We start from the raw sequence: 24337 nt of genomic DNA, 5'->3' as shown, positions 1-24337 counted from the left end.
GAAAGGAATTCACAATGAGTTCATATTTTCCCATACAGCAAGTACAGGTAATTGTGTGGGACACGTTCGGGTGCAGTTTTCTTTACCATGTGGAGCAGTGGGTCTGCAGGTGAGTAGCTATGGTCCTCAGGTCTGTCAAATCAAAGCTGAGTATCAGACCCAGAGCCGAGCCCAGGGACCCAGGGATGGGCTGCTGGAAACCTCAGCTTCTGTCTGTCTAGACTGCTCACCACTCATGGGGGCTGTGGAGGAGCTGGGCATAGAAAAGAGAGATGGGGCCTTAGATATTTAATGCAATTTCATGCAGATTTTCCTTTTCAAACACAAATTAGGAGTACTGACAAGTCAACAGTCTTTTCTCAGGCCTATGCACTTTTGCATTTAAGAGAAAAAAAATCCTCTTCCTTTGTCAAGAAATGCAGATTAGAATAAAATGAAGCGGATGTTCATAGAATGGCAATGAGAACAGTGCAGTAGCTGAAAAAGAAGCACTCCTAGCCCCCTAGCCCCAGAGGGCAGTTTTGGCTCCTTCGCTGTCCCCCATCCCTAGCCAGGGTCCAATATCTGTTCCCAAAGCCAAAAACTGGGAACTTTCAGTGGGGAGTAGAAGGGGCTTCTGGTAGGGACCTTTAGCAATGCCCTGGGGTCTGCTCTCTTTGGGGATTGACTGCGCAACCTGTGATGCTCATAGGTTCTCAGAAGGCCTGTGTTTCCTAGGGTACAGGACTCTACCATCTGATTGCAAGGTTGTTCTTAGTCTATACACAAACATAGTAAGCCATGGGCTGAAGTAGGGCCCATACCATGAAGTAACCACACTTTCTTACTTTGCCATGAGGTCACCAGGGACACGTGATCAGACATGACTACAACATCGTCTTGAACCCAGTTTCTGATCTTCACGTAGACACCAACCACTGTATCTGCCACACCCATCACACCCCACCCATCCCTTTTTTCACATACTTTTGAACACATGCTGATCCCTTGTTTCTTCTGAATACCCACGGGCAGGCTAAGGTTCCAGATGTAGAGAAGAGAGTTCACTAGAGCTACAGTGAGGATGGCCACCCAAGGAGAAGCACCAACTCTATTGCCCAAAACTGGCATTCATGGGCACTCATTCACTCCACATTACAGTACACACTTCCCAGTGACTAACGGCTGTTAGTGACTCTGATGGCCACAGCACACAAGCCAGGAGCCAAGAGGACCAGCTGGAGGTCATGTTCACTGGATCTGAGCCTAGGATCTAGGAATGTCTGACCTGTGTCCTCATACATATCCAACCAGGCCGTAGGCTTGCAGAATCCCCTCCTTCCATCTACAAGCTCAGTGACCATGCTTCTCCTCTCTATGCAACCACGTCTAGGAAGGGCTTCCCTGAGCTGCCTCCCAACATCAGGATACAGTGGTACCCTCCTTACCACAGGCTGTATTGTCTCTGTCAAAGGCACCCGATGTTTCTCCTCTTTGACATCTAGGTGAATCCTTCCCTAATGGCCAGGGATGGTTAACATTGCTTACTGTGCCTTGCCCAGGTACAACATGCCCTGTGAGATTGTCACAGATACATGATGGCTAAAGACCCCCAAGTCACAATGTGTCAGAATCAGTGGGGACCTTGCTGACCTCACATCCCCAGGGCTGCCTGTTCACATTGGTGGTCGCTTACTAATTCGTATGTCCTTTTAAAAAAAAATTAGATGATATATCATGGCACTAAAGACTCAAAGACATTCATGTACGCCTCATAGCATGAATCTCTTGGTTTTGCTAATGGCCTACAATCTTACATACATAGATTCATGGGGGATCCTACTGAGTGAGGGTTGTGTAGGGATTCTCTGATCCAATTTATAGCACCTTAAATCTATAGTTATTTCAAAGGAAGAACCCAAAATAATACTGAAGAAGAAATTTACAACCTCTAACCCCATGCCAGGATGCCTCTGTTCATATACCAATGTGTCTTCAGAGCAATTATAATTGTCCTCCAGAGGAAAGTGGCTTCATTAATGTGAGCAATGTGAAAAGTTCTCAAGGTATCAGACATCAGGTTTTGAAATACACCAAAATACCACCCATCTAATTGGGAGGCTTGTGTGTGCGCACCACAATACACCATCTATTCATGAGGCATGAGTGTGCACACCACAATAGACCATCTATTCGGGAGGCGTGTGTGTGTGCACCGCAATCTCTTTATGTTTTTAAAGTTTGTTTTGAGATATTTCTATTTGGCTTAAAAGGTTTTAATTCTGCGATCTGTCATCACACGTGTGAATCAAAGTGCCTGAAGCACATCTGTGAATGCCATTAGATTCCTAGCAATCACACCTGCCTTACGTTACAGAGTCGGGAATTAGGAAAATTAGAAATACACTTTAAAAAATCAAAATCAGGCTGACTGAATGAGAGAATTAAAATTAGGAAAAGATATGATTAGCTTTCTAAAGGCTTTCTCAGCTTGAACCCTTTCTTCCGTTTTGCTACTGTGAATGCTGTCTGCCTGTCCGAGCAGCTTCCAGCCTAGAGCTGGCGAGGGATATGCCAATGGAGCATGTGGAGAGCTGGGCTCAAGGCCATGACGGTGATGTCAGACAACTCCAAGGTCCAGGAAGCAGCAGCTTTCAAAGTAGCGGCTGGTTGAGACGAGAGAATTATAGTAGAGAGATGGGAAACAGGAAGCGTGTGGCAGTGCATTGTGCTCCTCTCAGCGTTGCTGGCTTGAATCTCAGGAGCAAAGGTGACGAGCATGGCAGAAAGGTAGGACTGAGGTCTGGGGGGAGTCTCCCAGGGAAGAGTCTCCCAGGGAAGAACACATATACGGGGAAGCACGCAAGTCCTCTCAGAACACGCGGTACACACTGACTGCCTATGTGACGTCAGAGCACACAGAATCACAGGGTGAGAAGACAGACTACACCAAGGCCATCACTGCAGGCAGATGCTTGGATAGGGAGCACACATGTAGGAGTAGGGAGAAAGCCTGCATTCCTTGGTATTAGGAAAGTGCTGGAGGTCAGAGGCTGTGAGTAGAGTAAGGTGGGCCATTGGAAGGGTGAGGACATAGCTTTCCAACCTCCCAGCTCCCCCATCAGCGGCTACATGCTGAGTAGGCCACTGTGGAGCCTGAGGCTCAAGGTGGTGAATGACAGTATGGATCATATATGAAAGCAGCCAAGGAAAGCTTGGGAGGAGCTTGAGAGCCAAGTCTCAGTTGGTCAATGGGATTGGCCCTTCTCTACATTCTGGCTGTCCTGGAGCAGCTGAAGGTCACACTACAATAAGGGATAGGGTATTCAGTATCCAAGTGGAAAGGTCCCAGTTGTCACCTCCCAGGCCATGCTGGGTCTTATCACACACCTGATGTTGGCTTCCGTACTCAATCCAGTTTCTAAGCTTTCTGGAACCAGGTCATACCAATGACCGTGGCCTAACTCTGGGTTGCTCTCAATGGCTGAGTGCCACCATTGCTCCCCGAGGAAGAAATTGAACTGGAAACATAGGCCAGAACTTGAGCTTGTCCCCATCTAGAGAAAGACAACAACATCTAAGCACTCAGTGTCCGGCCTCCACACTGTACTTATTCTCAATGACATGGCCATTGGCCCGCACTTAGATACAGATGGTTCTGGAAGCCCTAAGACACTTGGCTTCTTTCTTCCACTTCACTGACTGCTAAAGAAACAACCAGAGTGTCCTCAGCTGTCACCTGCACTGCTAATCGAGGATGGGCCACCCTGGCTTCAAGAACACACTGAGAAGAATGACATTTGTCAAGCTCTTAGAATGTCCTTTGAGAAGTCTGTATCAATTATAGGGTATGACTCTCCTGTACTCTGTTGTCAACAACTAAGACATCCCAGGTACTCAAGCCCTCTTCAGAGCTCCCTGGAAACCCAGGCCTCTGAGAACAGCCAACTATTTAGCATCACCTGGCTCCCAGAGCCAGAGATCTGATTGCGCAATCTGTGAGTCCGTAAGTGGCTCCGCAAGGACAACCCGAGATATAGCAGCGAACACTTACAAACGGGCACTCATTAATGCTTAATTAACGTTAACAACAAGTGCTATGAACTTTGAAATTCCAGACAGGAGAGCACAGATTGGCTTTGGTGCATGCTGACTTAGAAGTGGCTACGTGCAGCTCCTGGGAGGAACCTCAGCCACTGGGACACGCACAGTTCATGACACTGTCACTTGGCCAAGAGAGTGGTCACCAGCAAGCACTGAGAAGACATATCATTCGGTCTGGAAACAGTGAGGCAATGGTCGTACACCAGGGATTTGACAGCATCAAATCACTTCATAGATACATTCATAGCTCTGTGCTTTTGTCCGAACACGGAATTCATAGGGAAAAATGACTTCCCGGAACATTTTTAATAATTTAGGCAATATAAGACACCATCTTTTTTGGAGTCTTCTGTTTTGTTTAAGTGACAGATTTTTTTCTTGGGGAGTTACCCAACTGTGATTTCAAAGGCAGCATAAACAGTTCCATTTCCTACACCATTGGTCAGCATCAATACATCGGGAAGACTGATTTCCCATCAGCTGAGCTGACAAAAGGCTCCTTGGATTAACCACACAATAAACCAAACCTATGTTCCTAGACTTCACCAACCGCCCAGCACTATGGCACCAGCCGTGAGGGTCCCTTGTGAGGATACGCCTTGCACTACTCACAGGCCTGATTCCGCTCTGGAGGATAGTCAGCCCAGATGTCTTCTCCAGCTGGTCTTTGTTGTCAACTGTGAGGGAAAAAATCAAAAGAAGGCAGTCAGTATAGAAAGAGCATTTGAGAGTGTTCTCTTCTATTAACAAATTCCTGCAAGTAGCTGCTTGGGAAGCCTGACTTACAGAGGCACTACGCTGAGCAACGGGTGGATAGCAGGGACCCTATGCTCCGCTCAGGCGCTGGTCTTCCTCAGCTAAACACTGGTGCATATCCTTTATTATTTTTTTTAAATACTTATTTATTTATTTTGTTTTAATTCCAGCCACAGTTTATCCTACCTTCTCTCCTCCCAATCCCTTTCCCCAAACCCCCTCTGTTCCCACCACCCAATCCATGCCTCCTCCTTTTGGTCTAGGAAAGGGCAGGTCTTCTGTGAGTGTCCATAAAACATGGCATATCAAAGGGCAGTGAGAGTAAACCTGCCCATGCTCAACCATACCACGAGGATGCTTGCTCGCCTACGTTCATAGCATTTTTGTGTTTTTGTTGTTTTTTTTAACTTCCTTTTTACTTATTCTTTGTGTCTTCCACATCGTACATCTCCATCCCATTCATTTCCCATCCCTTCATGCTGCCCTCTGCCCTTGTAGCAAATCCCCTTTCCAAATAAAATTTATTTTATTTGTGTGTAGTGTGGCACACTGATGCACGCAGTAAACCTTTCCATCCATTTATCTTTATTTGCAAGTGTCCATTGTAGAGAGTCATGGGTCTGGTTCAAGGCCTCTGGTTTCTGCTGCACTAGCAGTGCTGGGCCCTCACTGGAACTCCTCTTGTTATCCTGTTTTGCCCTATGTTGTGGAGATCCTGCAGCTTTGGGTCTTCAGGACTGGTCGCTTTACGTGTTTCAGCAGATCACAGATGGAGTGGATGTTGGAGTGGGAAAACACATAATTCTGGTCTGGGTCTAAGTAGTTACAGAGTTGGCCCGCCCACTAGCTCTCTCTTGTCCTCATTTTGCAGGGAGGAGAAAGATTGTGGCCAGTTCCCCTGCTTTCATGTCCTTAGGATCAGATCTCCCACACCCACACCTTCAGGGCCAGCTCGACTGGGTTGCCCAGGCATGGCGTAGGGACCACTGTCCTGTACGCTGCAGCAGATGATGGGCAGGGACTGCTCTCCCACCTGCCTCAGACATTGATGGGTAGTGGAGTGGGGGAGGGGCATTCCTCTCCTGCCCAGGCCTCCACATGACAGGTGAGTAATGGGGACAACCATGCCCACAACACCAGAGCTACCTTCCCCACACCTCCACTAATGGGGTTGACTCTACTGCCCACTCGAGGTGCAGGGCCTGCTCTCCTGAGTGTGGCAGCTGGTGGTGAGAAGGGGACGGGGCAGTTCTCCCACCCTTATGATCTCAGGGCCAGCTCTCCCCTGCCCATGCTTCCATGTGACAAATGAGTAATGGGGACAGTTTTCCCATGCTCACAACTTCAGGGATGGCTCACACACACCTCTGCCAATAGATTGGCTCTATGGTGCTGCCCCCACAAAATGCAGGGCCTGCTCTCCCAAGTGCTGTAGCTGGTGGCAGGCAAAAGCATGTCTCCTGCCCTTCTGACTCAAGGCCAGCTCTCTCACCTGTCTCAGGCGTTGATTGGCAGGGGAGGAGGAAGGGCATCTCTCTCCTGCCCGAGCTGACACATGACGTAGGGACAGCTCTCTCACGCCCACAACTTCGGGGCTGTCATGCACTTATATGATATATAGATATCATCTTTGAAAGCATGTCATTCTAGGCAGTCTCCAGTTACTGAAGATTTGATAGGAAATTGTATGTAAACAGACTGTACAAACTGTAAGATCTTATTTTAAAATGGTGTAGTGTACACACAGATATATGCCCGTTGAGAAATAACTATTTTGTTAACTAGCACTGCACACATTTTGAAAGGGCTGCCTGTGTGCTTACATCACAGGATCCAGGAGTCATTTTACTCCCTTTTAATCCATGCCCCTATCAGAAACATATGATTTTGTTCCAATAAAAACCCTGTGCTCATCTGTTCCTGACTTCACATGAGGAAGACTTTCAGAGAACAAATTCTATTTGATATCATGCCAGAAGAAATGAGCTTGGGAAACAATTAGCAGATGCAAATGAAGTCTCAGCAGTTGTAGTGCCCGGGCCGCAGACCCAGCAGCCCCCACTTCGCAGAGAGGAAGCATGTCACCAGGCAATTGACCTCGGCTTATGATTCAGTAGAAATATTCTTTTGGGTAAAGCTCATGTCATTTGGAAATAAAAACCAGAAAGAAATAAAACTCCTAATTTTCCTGAAAACGCTATGAATGAAGAGGGCACTGCTGTTGTGATTACTACAGAACAAGACGGCCAGAGAAAAGCAGCTGCTGTCACCTCTTATCATAATACACCTGCAGGAGTCTTGGGCAATGAAATATGTCTTTAGAGGGATACAAATGAGATCCAATTACAGCCTGCCTGCCTCTCTACCTCCAGGGCCTTTCATTGCCTTGTAGAAAAAAGTTCCCCTCCTAACAAATGGACATTATTTTTTACACATAGGTAATCACCACTGTACTGCAAGAGCAAGGTGGACATAAAGCAATTCAGGAGAGAGCTGAGGTATTTAGTGCGCCCTCAGCTGGTGGGGAGATGTGGGGTGGAGGCAATGACGCACAGGTTTAGAACTTGGATGGCAAGAAATTTCCTCGAGGTGCAAAGTGGTATGTTTTCATAGGCTCATACTTCCTGGTGGCTATTAGTGGGCTAACAGCAACTCTCTGAATAGGCTGACCAAGGGCCTAAAGAATGAATCTATAAACACTGCAGTTCTTCCTAGATGGCAGAGATTGCAGACGAGAGATTTTTATAAAAAGCAGCCAGCCAATACTTCATTAAGCTGAATAGTTCAAACCGGTGTCAACAAACTTTTCTTAGAAAAGCAGGAGAGTATCCTAGGCCCAGGGAGTAGTGTCTCCTTAGTGTGGTCTTGGCGTGGCAAGTCAGCACAGAGCTATCTGGGTGGCTGCGGCAGTGAGAGTTTGGTTACAGAAGCAGCCCCGGCGGAGAAGGCAACTCCTGAAAGGGCACTGGCTGATACCTATTCCCTGGCAGCCCACGTTGTGGTCCATGGGATGCCCTATACTGCTGTAAGAAGGAGGTCACCATCACCCCTGCAGCCTGGAGATGCTGTCCCAGGAAACCACAGATAAATGCTCTTGGGTCATGCTCTAGGTATGTAAGCACCTCAGGAAGCCTTCAACTCAATCTGGAAATTTCCATTTGATATATATGCAAGATGGCTTTTGGTAAAGAAGCCCGAACAAAGTTAGTCAACAACACAAATAACTGCAAACAATTACAAAGCATTTGTTATGGCTTGATTGGCAACATGGTCTTTTAGTGTCTCGCCTATCACTGCTTGGCAAAACATTTTCAGTACACGACCACATGTGTTTAGACTCTGAAGGGCAGAGCTACATGACTCGCATGCCTTTTCCAGGCAGAGCCCCTGCTTTGCCACTCAGAGCTTGGTACTTTTCAAGTCGCTTGCCCAGCACACTATGGTGCTTTGGGTGCCTCCCACCCTCTGAGTACAGTCTGGCCAGTTCAAGACCATTGCCAGTGAGTGAGATGTTATTGTACTTTGTGTGGTCTGGTCATGAGAAAATTTTTAAAGTGCAGAGCAAGACTGGGAATCAATTCAGTTGCTTATCTAGTGTGCAGTGCCGGGATGCAGCCAGAGGATCAGAAGTGCGCAGTCATCCTCTGCCACATAGCAAACTGAGCTATCCAGGTGGCTGAGGCATCTGGGCTGAGCCTTGGGTGGGAGAGGCTTCACTGAGAGCCCTGGTGACCACAGAGGTCATGCCCACCATCTGTTTAGTCCTTCACACCCAGCATCAGAGCTCAGCCTCTAGCCCCTCAGGAAACACCATCATCATCAGTAAACCCAGTGGTACCCAAATAGGAGAGCAGGATTTAGAAGGACAGCCTTATTCCAGAATTTATTCTCCTGCCCTTCCCCCTGAGAAATCCCTTCTGTCTCCCGACCCTGCTGTAGATGGGTCCCAGCTCTGCCAAGGGGCAGTGGCCATGGTTCCCATGACCCCGAGCTCTTTCGTGATCGGTTTCATGTCTCTGGCTAAGTTCTCCAGCTGTGCCACCTCCTTGTTGGTTCCCTGGGCTGTGCTTGGAAGGCCCTCACTGGTGCAGATATTATAGGCTGGGTGAGTTTGCTTTGTTTTCTTCTTCATGCTTACGTTGCAGAATTTATCCTAAGCATGCTAGCCTTTCTGTTACTTCTACTTATTTTTAAAATTTTTGCTTATTTAAAAATTTTATTACAAGCCGGGCGATGGTGGCGCACGCCTTTAATCCCAGCACTCGGGAGGCAGAGGTAGGCGGATCTCTGTGAGTTCGAGACCAGCCTGGTCTATAGAGCTAGTTCCAGGACAGGTTCCAAAGCCACAGAGAAACCCTATCTCAAAAAAAAATTTATTACATTTATTTATATTTATTCGTTTAGTGTAGGAATATCTCCCTGCCATGGAGCATGTGAAGGTCAGCAGACCTATGAAAACCGCCAGGTCTTGCCTTCATTACACCGAGACTCCGCAGGGCAGCCTTTTCAGTTCCAGCTATTGGAAGTGTCCTGTTCAGCCACATGCCCAAATTTCAGCTGAGTTCTTGTTTTAGTTGAGCTAGTATGTATGAGGGGGGACCAGTGGGCCAGCACAGCATGGGAACAGCAAAAGAAACTGCTTCAACTAAGGCAGAGAGTAAAGCAGATAGCCCGTTTTTATCTTCATGCGAGACAAAAAGGGTTTCCAAACACAAAAAGAAGTCCTTTAAAATTAAATTCACTAGATGAAGGATATGCAAATTACCTGAAGAAGCGGAACCCTGTAATGTTCTCAAAATTCTGCAATAGCCTATTTAATTAGTATTTTAATTTATCAGAATAATTCTTTGCACTTGACAATTTATGCAGCTTCCATATAATTAACATGCAGCGACAGTGAAGTAATTTTGCCTCTTCTCTTTATCCCTTGTATTCTAACCTGAAAGAATGTGCACAAGTCTCTCCTGTAATCTGAATTATAATGGGGACAACTTAATGGAGTCCCTCTGTTGGCAAGCTGAGCTGGGGAAGCTATGTAGGTGAAGTACTGCCCAGGGAGCTGACCACCCATGGACAGTGGCCTTGTCTTTGTGAAAAGTCCCTTTGGTTGGGCTCCTCACTCTCCATGCTCCTATACCTAGGCATTTCATAGAAAGGATGGGCAGATCAGCTAGGATCTAGATCCCTTCCCTAATAGTCAGCCTTTCTGACTAAGCCTTGGGCTCTCTATGCACTGTTGTGTGTGTGTGTGTGTGTGTGTGTGTGTGTGTGTGTGTGTGTGTGTGATGAAGGTGGCTGAGAGGCTGGTTTTATCTGTGGATAGGCTGACCCTGGTTAGGAGACGTCAGTCATTGTTTGATGACTGATTCACCACACTGGCCAGCAGACTCCCTGTTCTTCTTTCTATAGAAGGACCGCAGGGGACATAGCAGCAGGGCAGGCTGGGTATGGTCTCCAAGGAGAGGGGACTGAACCACACCTGTCGAAAGAAGAAGCTGAGAGAGCCTGGATGCTGCAGCTACTGCATGACTTCTCCTTCTTCCTGGCAGATCATATTTCCTGTGAAGGGATTTTAAAAGGGGGGAACCCCACAAGGCATACTTCAGTTCAAGTTCTGTCCTCTCTGCAGGCACCTTCCAAAGGTCAGGAGTCTTGAGCCTCAGGCACACCCCTCTCAACCCCAGTGATGTTCAGAGCCTCCAGATGGGACCTGGATCTCTTCAGTCTGGAAGGCAGAGTACTTTGTCCTGCTCAAACTGCTCAGCAGGAGCCAAAGACAGGGCAGTCACTAGGCCGCAGGCTGGCTTGCTCTCAGATCTGCCCTGTTGCCACACTTTAGGCAGCTGAGGTTAGAACTAAAACCCACTCAAAAGTAGTGGGGTAGCACCTTCCAGAGTACTGTGTGCCTAGGCTGGAAGAGGACAGTGGGAGTAGGTATAGCTCAGTTACCTGGCCTTGCTGGGCCCACGGGAAACATCCTTTAACCTTCTTGGATGGACCTTAGAGGACCCTCTGTGAGACGGGCTGCTAGAAGCTTGGAGATGAGGCATATTCCAAGTTCAATGTTTGACATCGGCTGCCTTCTTGGAAATGTCTGAACTTTGGTCCTGGGTATCCTTTTATGACTTCCCTCCTACACTACGCCTTCTTGTCCTCCTTCCCATGGAGGATGGGATACTCTGCGGTTTGCATTTATGATGACCCCTATCATTTTCTAGGAACCATAGGTGTTATTCCCCAGAAGGCCCCTGAGCGTCGCTCGTCTGGGGAACTACCTTTCCCAGGAGCACCTAGCTTTCCACACAAAGGCTGCACAGGTGCAGAACATGGCGTTTGACACACGTGCGTGGGGAACCCTTTAAAAGCTGGAAAACCATCCGTTCATACTCTTTTTCCCTTCTCTTCCTTTACTGTTACGCTGCAATAAACCTTGCGCCACGTGTGTTTTGCATCCTCCTTTCCTCTCCGAGAAGAAGAAGAACACTCATCCAGGAAGAAGAAGAACAATAGGAACTTTATCTGAGTTTTCAACAGCTTCTGTTTACATAGGAACTGTATCTTTCTACTGAATCTACTGGTCTCCACGGCTACCTCTCTGTGGGTATCCAAATCCTAGACTGCATCTGTTCTTTCTCCACCCCTGTCCAATGACATCTCTGCCACCGTCACTCATCTGCTCCCCAGCCCAGTCCTTCTCTGGTATTTTTAGCTTCCAGTTGCTCAGCCTTGAAACTGTTAGTTCCCTCTTAAGATTCCTTCCAGCTAGCCTACTGGCCAGTCCTACTATTCTGCCAGCCATGTGTGTGGGATCTAGCTGCATGTCTGCACCTCTGCACTCCCTTTCAGGACCTACAGACTGTGATGGGGACCTGCAGTAGTGCCAAGCACCTCCATACATCAGAGCCACCCTGGCCGTTCTTACTTGCTCGCCCTGAGGAATGCACTACCCAGGAAACTGTCTGCATGAGGGTTGTGTATGCATGTATGGAACCTGGATACCACGAACTCTCGGGTAGCAGAAGAGACAAATGAACTGACATGCCAAATCTCAAACCTCAGATCACAGGAAATCAAGACGTTTCTGCAAAATGTATCACTTCCGTACCAGTCTGTGTTCACTGCCTAACAGCCTTGGTTCTGGACGTGTTCATGAGTGCAGAGTTCACCGTCACCACATGCATTGTTTCAGGTCAGCTGCCTTGTACCCTGTAAGAGTTCATAATCCCAGACAAGACGGGATCCTCTGTGCATCATGCTTCCTCTACATACCTCTGCAATGAGCCTTAAAGAGAGCAATGCGTGATGAACTAATCTTGACAACCGGGACACACATGGGTGTCAGGAGCCATTCTCTTGTGCTGTGGGGCCAGGGTTAAGTTTACACAGCACCAAGGGATTGTGATGGTGGGTGGATCTGATTACCCAAGCAGGTAGTCTGGGCAGCCTGGAAGCTTGGGGGAAAGAGATAATGCCAAGATCCCGGTGGGATCAGAAGGGACACATAAGATTTTATTATACTGCTCAGAATGACATGAAATTTAATATCTATGAATCTCTGTAACTTTCCATTGAATATATCAGATGGTGGCTATTGGTGGATAACCAAAAACATGGAAATTGAAACCATGGTTAAAGGACTTGTTGTACCAAACACTCCCAATATCCATTTTTATACTTGCTGGTCATGATACGGCCAATCTGCCACCTCGCACTAATTTATCTCATAAGCAATCAGGTGGGCATGATGTCAAAATCACATGTTTTTATTTTTATACAAATATTCATAATGCCTAAAATTTGATTGAATTTAATTAAATAAGATAAAATTCAACTTTATCTAAATATTTATACTGAAAACTTTGGCATCAATTATGTTTTGCTTTATGATACTAATAGTGCAACTAAATAAAATAATTTCTTTTGAAGATAAAATTCCAACTTTCTTTTGTTCCCTATGTGCAATTACAGCCAGGTTGTATCTGTCTAGTTCACAAAAATCTCTGATAATTCAATGATTTGTGAAGCAAAGGAAAACTATGCACCTACAGGTGAAAATACACTGACATTTGGGTTACTTGATTTTTTTTTTAAACTTGTTCCTTATCCAAACCTACCTACCCTAAGAGAACCTGGCTTTAGAGTTGGCTGGGTGGAGTTAAAAAACTGTAGTTTTATTTATACTTAATATTTTTGTGCTTTGTTTTTTTGAGACAAGGTCATTCCGAGCTGCCTTGGCTCATCCAAAACTCACTGTTTAGGCCAGGCTGGCCTCCAACTCAGACACACCAGCCTGCCTCTGCCTCTTGAATGCTAGAATTAGAGGCATATGCCAGCATACCCAGCTTAAACAGGATTTTAAAATGTTCTAAAAACCAATGGGGTTGGGAGATGGCTCAGGGGGTCAAGAACTTTCTGCATAAGAGTGAGGGCTTGAGGTCAGGTCCCTAGAACACATGGAAAGATGAACATGTAACCCAGGCCTGTCATCCCAAAGTTCCTATGCTGAGATTGCATGCAAAGACGGTGGAACCCCCCAGAAGCTTTCAGGCCACCAAGCCTGACATCCACAACAGCAAACAACAAGGGTCCCTGATTCAAACAAAGTGGGACGTGAGGACCAACACTCTTGTCTCCTGATCTTCACATGCATGCTGCGGCACTGTGCACCTGCACTAACACACACACACACACACACACACACACACACACACACACACGCTTAAGACCTATACTGTTTCCTCTGTGGGTGAAGAGTGCTGAGTAGAAGGTAAGTACACAGTTGGGAGTCTTGTGCCTCTGCTGTGCTGAGAGGCCACTTACTCCGTGTGGCCTCCTGGCTGGTCCAGTCTAATCCAGTCTAATAAAATAATATTGCTATCCCACCTATCTACTCAAAGAAACATTAAAATGTTTTAAAATTTAATTTAACCTTTAAAAACACATATGAGTGTTTTACATTTGCCTGTGTACATGCATGCCTGGTGCCCTAAGAAGCCAGAAGGGGCCATTAGATCCCCTGGAACTAGAGTTACAGACAGTTGTGAGCTGCCACATGGATGGGTGTTGGACTCAATCCTAAGTCTCTTGGAAGAACAGTCAGTGCTCTCAACTACTGAGCATCTTTCTATCCTTCCAAAGAAAATCTTTTTTTGGTTGGTTAGTTGGTTCATTTTGAAACAGAGTCTAACTAACTGTGTAGCCCTGGTTGGCTGGCCTAGAACTCACTATGTAGACCAGGATGGCCGCAGACTCAGACATCTGCCTGCACTGGCTACACGAGTGCTGGGATCAGAGGTATGCACTGTCCCTCTCATCTTCAAACTGTGGCTCTCAGCCCCATATGGGGTCACATAACTGAAAGTGAAGTTTGTAAAATCTAGCAACAGTAAAAAGTTTTACAACATGCAAGGCACCAAAATTATTTCAAAACCACACATAACTGACCTGAGATGCCGCTGGCAGCATTCAGCACTGCCTCATCTTTGGTTCTGAGCACACAACATGCATACTTTGCACAGTGCATGGTACCATACCACATAGCACCACTGGCTGTCTGGAAACACATCCGCATAGGCTAGAGACAACTGTGTGTTATGAACTGCAGGGCTTTTTGCTCTAATCCATTTTTCCTGCTATTATAAAAACATCATGGCTTAATTATAGAATTATAGAAAACAAGGGATTTAGGTATTTACTACTGTAATTCCTTAGCATATTAATATCAAATTAGTACAACTTTGGATTGGATTGTGTGACAATGCTTGATTTTTTTAAAAAATGTTATTTGATGACCTGCCTAGCAAGATATACCGACTGATGCAATGGTAGCATGAATGTTATGGGATTAACCAACCAAATGGAATTTAAGGTCTGTTCCATGAGATGAAACCCATACATGAAGATGCCAATAAGGTCAAGAACCTGTAGCTAGAGAGGTCATAGACCCTAGGGGAGAAATCAATTATTATTCTGTTAAATGAACATAGTAAAAAATTACTCCTAATGATATTCTGCTATACCTATAGATCGGTGTACCACTCATCTCATCAAAGAAGCTCCTTCTTGCTATATGTGGCAATGAACACAGAGATCCACAGAAAATAAGAGCCTTCAGAGTCCTCAGCCCTAAATGTGATCTAAGAGGCATGGAAAGATCATAAGAACTAGAGGTGATGGACAACATCAAAGAAACAGTTTCTTTTAGATCCCACAGGGAAAATGCACATATAACGCACCACACGCAGGAAACTTGTACAAGACCAAGCTAGACACAGCCCAGCATGGAGAGCAGATCTGGGCCTGTAGGCCTTCCCTTCTCTGAAGCATAGCTGGGGCATTGCTGGCATTTTATTACTTCTGGGAAGAGTCTTCAGTGGTGTGACATCTGGGACACCAATCACACTGTGAGGAGGTCTCACACCCAGGCATAGTTGGCCAACATAACCTGGACTCACTGTGGGTGCGGGAGGTGGAGAATATGAAGTTGGGTGGGAAGGGAGGTGATGGAGGGTCTAGGAGGCATTGAAGAAGGGGGATGAATATGAGGAAAATACATTGTATGAAATTCTCCAAAAATTAATAAAAGCATTGATTAAAAAGGCTGTTTGAGTCATTAACTTGACAAAGAACTCAATGAATTTAGACTTGGGATTAGGATATAATATCCAACATTTTATGAAATGGCCCTAAATCTACTTCTGCCATTTGATGATTAGAAAATCAAAATATTAACCAACTTGGAAAAACATTGATGAGGCTCTGTGTTCTACAGTATCAAATATTCAGTGGAGATTTAATTCTTTCTGTTAAACAAGTGCATCCATTTCACTAGTCTGCACGCCTGCCTTTGTCTTTAATACATGGTAAAATAATATGCATAGCAAATAATTGCTTCAAAATGAATGCCTTTATGATTTGATATCAGTAAATGGTTGATTTGCATACCTATTTTATGTTACTGGCATGAATGGGTGGTATTAAATTTCCTTGGGTGGAAAGGCATTGTAAGCAGAAAAAGTTATAAAGGCTTTGATTTTCAGGAAACATGGACGGACTTATGGTCTGGCAGTGACTCCAGGCCTTAGCTGTTATATCACCATTCTATCTGTCACTGATACCAGTGGTAGGCTAACTTTTTTCTGAGCTTCCACATTTAGCACACGAGGAATCCTTTGCAGGAGTCTTGTAATTCTCTTCAAATGTTGCCCCCATCTCTAGTTCAAGGTCATCGTAGCATCCCTTCCCAGGGTCTACATGGTGGAAAACCCAGACTTTGAGCAGTAAAATAGAAGAGAATGTTTGATGTTTGGCCTTACATTGAGTCATCTGAGAGTAGCATGATGCCACAACATCTAGATGTCTCATTTTCCTAAGTGTCAGAATTAAAATGACACAGGTAAAACTTTTCCTAACAATTCCTTATGGAGACCAGAGGTATCAGTTTTATCTAGACCTAGCAAAGGCAAGAGAAACAGGATGTCCCTGCCCTTCCTGAACTAGCCAACTAGAGATCATGTATTAGAAGTTTGGAAGTATTAAAAGGGGGTGGGACTTTTAAGAGCAGGGTCCTATAGAGAGGGTCATTGAAGGTGCTTTTCTGGAAGGGAATTAATGTTGTTTCTCTAGGATTGGGTTAGTTCTGAAGAGAAGTGTTAGACAGTGATGTCTAGCTTCTGCCTTACACATGATTGGCCCTTCTTCAGGGCTGCCCTTGTGATGTCATCTTCCAGGTCCTCAAAGAGCCTATACCCAACTGTTTAGACTAAAATTCATTAGCTAAATACTTCTCTTTTCTCTTTTAGTTAACCAGCACTAGGTGCTTTGTTGAGACACTGCAGAAGTGATCAAAACAGTATGCCTAGGTATTTCCAAGTGTTTTACAAATGAAGAGATTACTTGTAAGTGAGAGAAGGCTTCCTTTCTTTCTAAGCTTTTCTTGTGGAAGTTGTAACAAATAGGGTTGTTGTGTTGAACCCTAACAACAACAAAGATATAAAGTTGAGAAGTTATGAAGGAGGGAACCTTGTGTACATATACTTGATGACAAGAGCCATGAGGAGGTCATTGGGGATGGATCTCATGTATACATGGTAGCAAGAGCCATAAGATCATGGAGGACAGATCTTGTGTATATGTTTAGGTGACAAGAGCAAGGACATGGAAGATGGCTCTAGTATATAAACAATGACAAGAACCACTAGGAGGTCACTGAAGATAGATCTCATGGACACAGTGGCAAGAGCCACCAGGAGGTCATAGAGGATGTTCTTAAGCTCACACAGGAAGTACTTCTTTCAAGACATCTGTCAACAGCTACCTGAGACCTTGCCACTATCCTCACAGCCAAGAATAGCAGTGAACTGCAATTGTGTCAAATCAGCTTAGGCAACCCTCTCTAGCTCTATCTTGCTTTTGCCCAAGCATACTCCTATTGCAATATTTTATGCCCTTGTGAACTCATTTTCCTCTGTGGAATCTGTTTGCTACTTTAGGCTAACAATGTATGCACACATCATGTCTACACACACACACACACACACACACAGTCTCTTGGTCTCTTGTCATCAATGGATGGAATGTGTTCTGGGAAATGCACTACTGTGTGATGTTGTCACTGTTGAAATGTCACAAAACACCTCTAAGTTAAACTACTCCACAAGCTCTCTCTACTATCAAGAACTTTCCAGGCTGCTGTTGCCAGGTCTGCTGCACAATATTTTCTCATATAAAGTCCCTTTTTATTAAGTAAGTCCTTAATAAGAATATAAAAGTACAGTATAGCAAACACGCAATGTGGTCCCAAGGTCATGTGTCTTCACTATGGAGCCTTCTGTGCTATAGTGCTATAGGACTACCCATACAGTGAGTTTGGCTACTTGAATACTGCCATGCTGCACTGTGACAGTGGCCTCAGCATAGCACTCCTCCACACAGGGCTACCAGAGCATCCTTTCGTGGCACTGAATTAGCATATTTTATTCTGAAAACCTGTGTGTGTATCTATATGTGAATAGAGGTTGTGCAGTTGTGCATATGTGTAAGAAAGTCAGAGATTGACATTATGCATCTTCCTCTATTCCTTTCCACAGTAATTTTTAAGATAGTTTCTCTTACTGGGCCTGGAGATCATTGATTTGTCCATGCTGGCTGGCCAGAGAGCTCCAGGAAGCTGCTCATCTTCGTCTCCTTAGTGATGGGATTACAGACACATGTTACCATACCAGTGCAGCTGATGATCCAAGGTTCTCATCACCCCCTGCACAGAAAACCTATTTTAATTGTAACCTTTGTTTTCAAACATTTATTGTCATAATCTTTTACTGTATATACATTTATTTCTAGCACCCTACATTGTCCTTTTGTAGGAAAACTTGAATTCTCTACTTCCTTTTTTAGCCGTGGTTCTGGAGACCTAGAGACTCCTGTCTGGTCAATTCTCCTGCTAGTAAATATTCACAATCTCCTAGTCGTGTGAATGGCTTAGACACCGTTCCTCCATGCTTGTGTGTCGGACACTCTCCTGCCAGCAAGGACTCACAGTCTCTCACCCCTGTGGACACCTCAGACACCATGGCTTCCCAGACTTCCGACTCCTGACACCACTGTTTGCAGGTTCACTGTTTTTTTTTTCCTTGCTTTGGCCCCACAAGACAATGTTCTCTCATAACTCATACTTTGTTAGATACATTCACCCACCTACATCTTCTTTGCTCATTATTGCTTCTGCATCCTGGATCTTCCTGCGGCCTGTGCTAAATAGTCTCACATTAGCCTAAATTAACCTTAATGAGGCTCCATGGTGACGAACTCATCTGAAAGCAATTTCATTTAACTCTTGTTCTTTGTTTAACCCTTATTATTAAAACACACGTCCATGTGGTATCTCCTTGAGTTTGATTATGGCTCACATGCTGGAAGTCTGGTCCCCAGTGTGGAGTGCTAGTCGGTGGGACCTGACTCCAGGTCCCCAGCCCCAGCTGAAAGGATCAAAGCAGCCTCCATGACAAGAGTTGGAGTTTTTTGTTGCTGTTGTTTGTTTTACTTAATTTTTATTTATTCGATGTGTCTTTCATATCATGCATCTTGATCCCATTCATTTTCCCATCCCTTCACATCTGCCCTCTGCCCTGTAACCATGTCTCAAATAAAACAAAATTTAAGAGAAAAAAAGGAAAAAAATTTAAAATACTTTTATGGAAGCTGTAGTGTGACACAGTGAGTCATGCTGTAACCCCCTCTGTCCACATATCTTTACTTGCAAGTGTTCATGGCAAAGAGTCATTGCTCTGCTTTCCACTGCACCATTGATGCTGGACCCTCACTTAGACTCTTCTTGGATATTCCGTTCTTGCTTTCTATTGTGGAGATCTTGCAGCTTTGCATTTGCAGGTCAAGCTGTTCATGTGCTCCAGCAGATCACAGATAGGGTGAATGTTGGAGTGAGACAAGTCATAACCCTAACCCTAACCACATTAGCCATACCATTGTGAAGTCATTGCCCTGAACACTTACCAGAAGCCAAACAGATGGGCTTACAAAACTGTCAGCTAAATAAACCTCTTTTCTTTACAAGTTACCTAGATTCCAACATTGTGTTATGGCAGTAAGAGGCAGCGATGCACTGTGGGAATTTTAGGGTGATGATCTTTGTATATCATGTCTTCTGCTCCCGTTCAGGCTGCTGAAAATCAGCAGGAGTTGAACAGTCTGTCTTCTTAGTTACTGTCTCTCTCCTCTGGCTGATTTTAAGATGCCCACTGCCTTTGATGCTCTGCATCACACCACCAGGAATCCATATGAAGACTTCCACTCTGGAAGCCTGATGACCTGGGATTTATATCAGTGGTAGAAAATCTTTAACTATGGCATCTTTACATATACCCATGGACCAGACACCCTCTTCCATATCAACTGTGAAAAGTAGAGTGGTCAACCATCTTCTGGAGTTTTGACCTCTCTGTCTCTATGTTGGCTGTCTTCTGGAGGACTTCACCACCTACGTCTGTTGGTTAATATATCCTAACACTTAGATTTATGTTCTGTGCCTGCAAGTCATATGTTACCCACCCTTTCAGCTGAGTTCTTGGTGCATTTTGAGATTTATTTTATTATGGACTTATATATCTTGGACTTTTACCTGTGGGGTTCTTTTGAGGCCAGAAGGAAAGGGGGATTCCACAGGGAGCATTTCCACCTCCTGGGAGACTGGAGGGCCTCCCAATCTAACTTTATTCTGTGCTTAGCATGATTCAGGTGAAGTTCTCGGGCTGATGTGAAACCCATGAGCACCCTTCTCCCAGAAAATTACAATATTAAGTGCAGGCACCTCCCCTCCCAGGAGAAATGTGGACTCAAAGGGTCTGCTGGCAGTAGGCATTTGTTCTGGTTCCAACTCCTGGGACTCAGGTCTCACATGGTTGGCCTAGCTGTCATGGATGTGGTCAGCAGGCCCAGGGCTTGCTTTCTACTCTCTCCATAAGTTACAAGATCATGAGGACCTAAGTCTGGGGCAATATTCTCAGGACGAAATTTAAGGTCAAACATCCACTGAGATCTCTGGGTTCCTGTTCTTTCTACATTTAGGGTCTTGAAGAATTTGTGATTGCTAGACACATAGGATATTAATTTTTATCCCAGAATTTGGAAGGTTTTCTGACTGAGGGGAAGGCCTAGGATATATTTCTTCCAGTGAAATGATGGGTACTGGGAATCCTGGTCATTTCCTGAGGTGCTTCCATGCTTCCTCACTATAGATTTATTGGAGAACTGAGCTTTGAGCAGAGCTTCATGGAAAGCTGAACATGGGAAAATCCAATGGTCATATATGAAACAGTATCTAACACAAATAATTTGAAAAATGACTTAAAAATTGAATAGCAAGTTGCAAGAGCGTGCCCATGGGCTTTCTAGATCTTCTGGAAGCTCTTGAAACTTGCTATAACCCTCATAGAGCCTTGGTCCCGAAAAGACCATGGTGACTGCTCTAATACCTGCATAGTTGTGGATAGGTAACTGTTAGGGCAAATATTTCCTCCCGAGACCTGACTCCAGCTCCTGCAGGGAGCAATGTCCCCAGGTCCAAGTCAGTGGCCGTCCACATGACAAACCGCTCTTTGACAACTTAGGACAGACTGAAAGTTGATGCTCAATTACTTGGAACCCCGCCCCCCGGGAGCTGTTACATGTGTGTCCTGAGGGGAGAGGTCCTATCTTCTGCAGAACATGGACTGACTGCTTAATCAGACTATGTGGTGCCTCAGGCCCCTCCCACTTCCTCTCCCAGCTCTGTTGAAGTCCTGACCAAGTCCGCTGACACCTCCCACCTCCAGCCACACACGGGGGTGGCTCTGACTTCGTGGCTTTGAAGTTCCAAGCTTGATCTTTCAAACATCCCATGTAAAGGGAGGCACAGACCACACAACAGGTGCAGAGCCCAGGCACGGTTGCGAGGACTCTGATGTCATTCTCCTTGGAACAGGAAGGTCAATTTGTCAGCGCTGGAGCTTCAGGTGCCAAGACAGCATAAGCAAGCAAATAAATGAAACTTTTATATGAGGGTCTCCTGTGACTCTGCGGGCAGGCATCAGCGAGCCGCAGCTCAGCCCTTCGGTGATAATAATGACAGGCTGGTAAAAGCCAATGTCAGCTTCAATTTCTAAGTCATTTTTCAAATTATTTTAATTAGATATTGTTTCAATCTCACTTACATTAATTTAATATCTGATATCAACATTTCAGTTTTCAATTTGTTCAAATGATTTTTTTCCAGTCTGCCTGGTTGCCTGAAGTAATTTAAAATACAATGTTTATCTTGAGCAATTTTCAACGCCTGGGTCCTAGGTGAACTGCTGTGTTCAATAAAAGTGATGGGAAGGGAGGCCCAAGGTCCTGCCTGACGGTTAGGAAAATGGAAATTGGTCTCCTTATCATTTATCTCTAGACATTAAAGTAAGCAGGTACACAGGGCTAGGAGCTCATAATAAGATTCTCCTCAATTGCGCTGTGTGATTGGCTCTTCTGTGCAAATTTCAGCGAAATCTGACCAGGGCTTTTTGCGTTAAAAGCAGTGGAATAAACAGTGTGTTTCTTCATCAGTATTTTTATTTTACTTATTTATTTTTGACAGTTTTCAGCCATCAATCCTCAAATATGCCCCATCCTTTTTCCTGGCCATGCTGCCACAAATAGCACTGGGCTCTGATCCCCAGAGACTTTGGCCTGGGAAGAACACCAGAGAAGGAAGAGCAAGCTGTGTCAGGTGAGTGCTGATGGCAAATGTGAAGAGCACTCAGGACCGCACAGCTAGAGGGGTTCTTGGTGTCAGCGACTGAAGATGGGTGCTCTTCACTGCTTTTTAGAGTTCAGAGCTCTCCAGATTACTGGAGCAGAGTATTTATAAAACACAATTTTCATGGCAAAGATAAGTTATCAAAGAAACAGGAAGGAAAGGCTAGTGAGATGGCTACTGAAAGGGCACTGGCTGCTTTTGCAATGCACCTGGATCTGGTTCCCAGCACACGCATGATAGCTCATAACCATCCACGACTCCAGTCTCTGGGGATTTGATGCCTTCTTCTGACCTCTTTGGGCATCAAGCACACACATGATGCACATACATACACACAGACAGAAACATTCATACACATAAAATAAAAATTAAAAATTTAATGTAAGCAGCTCAGACTGTCACCTTTGAAACAAGGCAGGTCCCAACAGGTGAATGTGAAAGGAGAGGGAAGATATTAAATGTAAAAGAAATGAAGGAGAGCATCAAGATAATCAGTTTGTTTTTTAAACAAGCCATCTCAAAGTGGGATAATATATCTAAACTTTAAAAAATAACAATGCTTAGTATTCATGAATGTGTGTTATAAATGTCAATAAAATGTCAAGATTAACAAGTTAAGACCCAATACCCATATAAACGATGTTTGTTCTTCCCTGCTGTCTCCTGTGGTGCTGTGGCACTGTGGTCACCTTCCCTGTAACACTGCTCTGCACCCGACTGCTTTTCGTATTTATCCACAGGAGCCCAGGGGACGAGGATTCAAATCTCCCCTTCTTACTGGTGAGGAAGAGTGAGTGTGGGACTCTCCCTGTGAGGAGTCAAGTCGGGACATGTCTCATGTCTCCTGACCTGAGTGGGCACAGAGAGGGGTCAAACACTTCAGAATAATCAGACTCAATGGCCCAGGCATGAACAATCGTGTTGGCATTACAACATGATATTGCCATCTACAAAGTTCACGCTGGAGATCCTCACAACCAGATTCAAAAAGAATATCTCATAGTGCTTTTAGTAAGTCGATGGTTTGGGAATATACGTAGCCTGTGGATCACAGGTTGGACACATCTGGAACAAACCATAATAGGTCAGTAACTGAACCTCAAGGGAGGCAGTTATTGTTTCCTAAACGTGAAAAGCATCCAAGCTCTATTCTTTTGATCTAGTATATTAGAAGCTGACAGCTGTGGAAAGCAGTGTCCAATCAGCATGCATCAAAATATTTACCACAGTAACTCTCATCTGGAAAAGAATGGAAACACAACTATGGAATGTTTGCAGACTAGTAGGGAGGAAACTCTGGAAGGGCTGCAGACCACAGTGTCTATGCATGGTGAGGAACTTGAGGATTTCCAGTAGGTCAAGTGGGCAGCTCCCATTATAGGGCACCAGTTCAGAGGTAGAGGAAGATAGTGAGCCAGTCAGAAAACTTACAGGAAGAACAGGATGTAAGAAATAAACACATACGTTAGATTACAGAAGGGAAGTAAGATGGAGCTCAATTTCAGTATGAAGACATGTCAGCACTGTATAGATGCCTGATAGTGAACCAAGTAGATATTTTCAGTCCTAAGATTACCAAATGTCAATGATGAAAAGCCTAGCTTTAGATGCAGCAGACAATGCTGTTTCTATTCCTACCTAAAGGAGTTAGGAACTCAGGGACTTGAACTATAAATAAAGAAAATATAAATTGCCAAACTGGCCATGAGCAAAGAAAGACATAAATAAGCAGCGAGGGAAGAAATGGACGACTTCCAAAGCACCACTCAGGGAGAGGAGTGGCTTCCTTGACCTGCCTGTGATGTGGGAAGCTCTTCCGAGCCTCGGAAGGATGGACTTAGGTGGTTCTTGCAGGAGCAACAGGTCCGAGAACCCAAGTGGTGAGCACACGCAGGTCTTGGCTAGCAGCTGACAAGAAGAAGCCTGGCCACCAGCCAATGAACTTGGCAGCCCAGCACAGGCAGGTCCAGCAGGGAACCACCCTTGGGCCATCATTTGACTGTCTGATCCCTTTCTTCTTCCCTTTGATATAAAGTCAGAGGCTGAAGTGGCCAAAAAGTATCAAAATGAGATCTCCCAAAAGAGCCAGCCACGGGCCCCAGGAAGGATGGGCAAGTTGTAAGTGGATGTGGAGCAAGGCTGGTCGCTCAGAGTCCACCTCCCTGAAGCAAACCATCTTCCCCTTCTGCAGCGTCCATTAATCACCATAGC

The 24337-nt window shown here is 45.1% G+C and overlaps 1 protein-coding gene across 1 annotated transcript in view; it reads right to left on the bottom strand.

Moving 5' to 3' along the window:
* The window catches only part of Ptprn2 (protein tyrosine phosphatase receptor type N2), a 744114-nt gene that overhangs the window by 244862 nt on the left and 474915 nt on the right, over positions 1-24337 (bottom strand). Inside the window, exon 12 of the mRNA XM_041638770.1 lies at positions 4696-4760. Coding sequence (XP_041494704.1) covers positions 4696-4760 — 65 coding nt within the window. The remainder of the gene's footprint in view (positions 1-4695; positions 4761-24337) is intronic.

The sequence above is a fragment of the Microtus oregoni genome, unplaced genomic scaffold (genome assembly GCF_018167655.1).
Source record: "Microtus oregoni isolate MIOR12 unplaced genomic scaffold, Mior012 000056F_ref0000123, whole genome shotgun sequence".
Taxonomy (NCBI): domain Eukaryota; kingdom Metazoa; phylum Chordata; class Mammalia; order Rodentia; family Cricetidae; genus Microtus; species Microtus oregoni.
The sequence above is the reverse complement of the archived record's forward strand: the minus strand, read 5'-3'. Positions and strand labels throughout refer to the sequence as shown.